A 4,722-nucleotide genomic window follows, 5' to 3' on the forward strand; every position below is an offset into this window, starting at 1 on the left:
CCCCTTTTCCAACCTAGGGCTTTGATACCTAGCTGTCCACCTTGGTACTATGCTATCTAGCCGAGGACACTCTAACCTTCCTCCCACTCTCTAGCTAACAAACCCAACCTCTAGCTCTCCCCCACCCACCCTTGTCCCCATAAGCCACAAGTCCCTAGAACCAAATCTACAACCTTAATCCTGCGTCTCCCGTACTTCTAACTGAGGTCATCTCTTTTGAAATGTCTAAAGCCATYATGGCCCGTCTCAGCTGCTTGGCTCATTTCCTCGACCTTCCCCTCTAACTTGTTGCTTGCCCGAGAATTTGTGGTCCGCTTCTTTTTTGTTGTTGTTGTTGCTGATGTCAAATGAGTTGTTGGCAATTACATGCTGCTATCTAGGTGATTCAGATATAGGAATGGTACGAGCTTGTTCGGGTTTGATGATTAGATTTCTGTTTTACTTGGTGACAACATAACAGGATTTGGACAAAACTAAATTTTGATTCAAAACAATTATGCATATATTTTTTTGTTACAGTCTCTTTTAAACTGCACAAGCTTTATTTTTTCAGTTATCTATCCATATTTAACAAAAAACCAAGGGATTAGCTTTTCTAAGTTGGCATATGCCTTCTAGATTTGATTTATGATGATATAGAAACTGGATAGACTGCATCGATACAGATAACCACCATTGATACTTCTTTTTCCTTTTACAAAGCTTCATGGTAGAGCAGGAAGGCAAGGAGATCCTGGATCAACACGGTTCATGGTCAGGTAATTTCTATTAAATGATTCTATAAAGCTGCAAGTCAAATAGTTGTTTCAATAAATTATCCATGATGAATTATATTTGATCATCCCTGGTTCATGGTCAGGTAGTTATTCAATTTCTATCATTGAAGCGCACACGCCTCAACACAGAAAGCAAATGAATAAATACACAAACGCTAAGTTAGAACAACAAAGATAGAGGAGGTAAATGCCATTCTAGGCCATAACTAAAGAAATTCTTTTTCGAAGGAGGTATTGTAAGTCCCATGGTATGAATCATAGTCAAGACTGTAAAAACACAGAATAATATTAACAAGAGAAGTATTGGATCAAGGCAGTCATCATGTATATTGAATATCAAAGATTGTTTACAATTGAATCTGATGAGAGAAATCTATACAATTGAAGTATTGAATATATTTACACAAACTAACTCCTATTTATACTAGAACAGGAAAGAACAGTTACATGATTTATATGACAAGCTAATTACATATTGCCACATGTTCTAGCATCATAGAAGAAGTCTTCGTTTCTGAGAAGCCTTTGATCTGAAAATCTTCTATCTCTAACTCTGAATTGATCATTCAGAGTTAATCTTCTAACTCTGAAATACAACTCTTCAGACTTATGACTTGGTCGGTTTCGCTCTTCATTTGAACTCGGAAATCTGAACTTCAGAATTYTGGAGAGAACTTTTCAGATTTAGCACTTAGACATTTTAATTCATCTTCCGAACTCTGAATTCTGGGATTCCAGATCTCTGAAGGCAAGTCTTCAGAGATAATACTTGGAGAATTTTGAAGCAATCTTCTTTCATTTTTACAATCTTCCCCCTTTGCTTCAAATTTCAAATTTTCWATCAATCAACATTCAGATGAACTTCTCTAGAATGATGTTTCTGTAATTCAGTTGACCTTTTATGTGTTGTCTCATCCAGATCACCAACTTCTTCACTTTGGGCCATTCYCGTTTGCTGACAATCTTTGGTCTTTTACATAGTCTTTTCTCAAGAGATTCATGGATCTRCTTCAAGGTTCCAGAACTGTATTTTTGCACATCATGAATTYTGAAGAGGAATTTTTCTGGAGAGTTCTTGCAGATATACCYAGYTGGATCACAAATGACARTTCTTGTGTGTAGATCTTCTATTSCATCTAGATGAGTAACAGGAGCTAACAAGTACACATTTTCTCTTTCCAAGACGAGAAATTTGAGAATCTACCATTCCAACCCAAAGGGTTGCCCTAATAATTCCATGAATGATTGCTATTAACCCTTTTCTGAACTTTGCAACTTTATCTTCATAAGGTGCTAACTTGGTGTAGATTTGAAACATGTCTTGAAGATGCAAGTTTGGAAAATTAGCTTCAGAGAAATCATACATCTTTCCATCTTCTCTTTCAACCTCAAAGCTGTAGTAGACTATACTTCTCTCCACACTTTTTGCTYTACATCCACAAATCTTGTAATGTATAAGTCTGAATACACATCTCTTCTCAGCTTACCAATCTTGTTCATAAAACCTTCGTATTCTCTCTTAAATCCGTTTGCAGTGGTTGCACCATGGCCATCCTGACCTTTTCTGGGAATTACCTTGTTGAAGTTTCCCACTAGGTGGTGGGTATCGAGCAACTAGGGCAGGCCCTTCTCCAACCGGGTAGGTAGTAGTGCTTCCAAGCATTACCTTTCTTCTGCTTTCGAACCTTAGAGAACACTTCAYGAATGTTGTGACCAGTGATGGGAAAGATATCTGGAGCAACCGTTGAACCTGTGGAGGAGGGTTGTTGGATTTGTTTTGGTCATGGGTGGAGCTGGTGGACTCGCTAAGCATTGGTTGGTCTGGTTGGTATCTACCGAAGTTAAAGGAAAGGTTTYCCATGAAAGGTGATGATCAGAAACCACACTCTCATACCATCTAGAAACCAAAYAGAGTTGAGCCTAAAAGGCTTTTCATATATTTTCCTATTAATTATAAAACTCAAAGCAAGGCTATTTATACAAAAGAAGGAGAATCCTTTCAACTAAGGAGATGATAGAGAAAATCCCTAAAAACAGAATGCTGGAAATCAGGGGTAACACCCTTAATTGACAGGATCGCCGAGATCTTTGATGCAATTATTGACAGCTCCATAAATTCTTCAAATARCAGTTGCTTGTCCTTTAGTAGGCTCAAAATGAGATGGACTCTTTGACTTTGTGCATTGAAGAAATATGAGGAGGGAACCTATCTTCCTCTTTTTCAACATTAACATCCTCCAAATGAGGACTTAATGGTTTATGAGCTGCTTGCCCCAATTGTGTTAGTGAAACACCACCTTTTTTAGAATATGAGTGGGTAGGTGGGGTTATAGCAAGATTGTGGAGAGAGAGATGTGGCTGTCCGGCTTGAAGTGGATAGTGCAAGATCCTCTTTCTCTTTTGATCTTGTGCTCATATCCTCTCTTGAAATTTTATCTCCACTACACTCCCTCTCCTTTTCATTTTTCTTCTCAGCACTCTTATACTACGAGACACCTCACCTCTCATCCTAGTAGGAGTTGCTTCTTGGGCAGAGTCTACCGGTTTTGGTAGTCCCATGGAAGCACAATATTCTATAATCTACCGGTTTTGGTAGTCCCATAGAAGCACAATAATCTATAAGTACCTTGTTATCATACCTAATGTAGGCTCTGAGTTCCTCTAGACGAGCCATATGGTTCATTTGGATTTCCCCCAATATTGACTTCTAGGTTCTGTGGCAAAAGAACATTAGCAGCCAAATCCTCTTGATTGGGAGGAACTTCAATGTTTCCAACCATGAAAGATCCTTGGTTAACTTCATTTTCAAAACGGACGATGATGATTTGAAACAAGTTTTTGAAGTGTGAAGAGATATTTGAACGTTTGAGCAAGATTGAGCCATGGAATCATTTGAAGGATACTGAAGTTGAGCAAAGAAAGCAAGAACACTTAGACTTTGATAGACTATGAAGTTTTTGCAAGTCCCCTAATAAGAATCTTAGTCAAGAATGTAAGAACACAGAATAATGTTAACAAGAAAAGTATTTGATCAAGGCAATCATCATGTATATTGAAAATCAAAGATTGTTTACAATTGAATATGATGAGAGAAATCTATATAATTGAAATATCGAATATATTTACACAATCTAACCAACTCCTATTTATACTACAACGGGAAAGATACAATTACATGATTTACATGACAAGCTAATTACACATTTACACGTGCTCTACTATCATAGAAGTATTTGTTTTTGAGATGATCATTCAAAGTTAATCTTCTAACTCTGAAATACAACTCTTCAGACTTATGACTTGGTTGGTTTTGCTATTCATCTGAATTCTGAAATCTGAACTTCAGAATTTTGGAGACACCTCTTCAGATTTACCACTTAGACATTTTCGGACTCTAAATTCTGGGATTCCAGATATCCGAAGCAAGTCTTCAGAGATAACACTTGGAAAATTTTGAAGCAATCTTGTATCATTTCTCAGGTAATGCGTTCCTCCATTAGTCGAGATGAGTAGTAGTGTTGTCTTTGTGATCGGACAACCCTTGGGATACCTGGCTGGGACACCAAGAGGAGAATGGAAGATGTTTCAATTCCTTACAAGATAAACTTGTCGGATTCAAGCACTTGTTTGTAATTACATTGATTCAACACATTACCGGAAACCAAATTCTTTCTAATTGCTGCTACAAAGAAAACACCAATAAGACCAGAGTAATTGTTTTCCATATATTTCAAACGACATTTCCATATCCAAGGATAGGAACAGTTGATTCGTTGCCCATATTTAGCACGGATCCATCTTGCACTGGTTCGTACATCGTAACCATTTGTTGTCCTTGCAAACATGACTAGTACCACAATAGTCAATCCTGCAACAACCTCATCCTGCACATAAAATGCATAAGAAGTTAGTGGTACAAAATTCTTAACAAAATTAAAACCAAGGT

The 4,722-nt window shown here is 37.5% G+C and overlaps 1 protein-coding gene across 1 annotated transcript in view; it reads left to right on the top strand.

Moving 5' to 3' along the window:
- LOC112502415 (protein translocase subunit SECA2, chloroplastic) overlaps positions 1 to 4,722 on the top strand; it is a 61,290-nt gene that overhangs the window by 46,736 nt on the left and 9,832 nt on the right. The window contains 1 exon segment of the mRNA XM_025106304.1: positions 703 to 758. Coding sequence (XP_024962072.1) covers positions 703 to 758 — 56 coding nt within the window.

Source organism: Cynara cardunculus, unplaced genomic scaffold (assembly GCF_001531365.2).
Source record: "Cynara cardunculus var. scolymus isolate 2C unplaced genomic scaffold, CcrdV1 Un_Scaffold_1363, whole genome shotgun sequence".
Taxonomy (NCBI): Eukaryota; Viridiplantae; Streptophyta; class Magnoliopsida; order Asterales; family Asteraceae; genus Cynara; species Cynara cardunculus.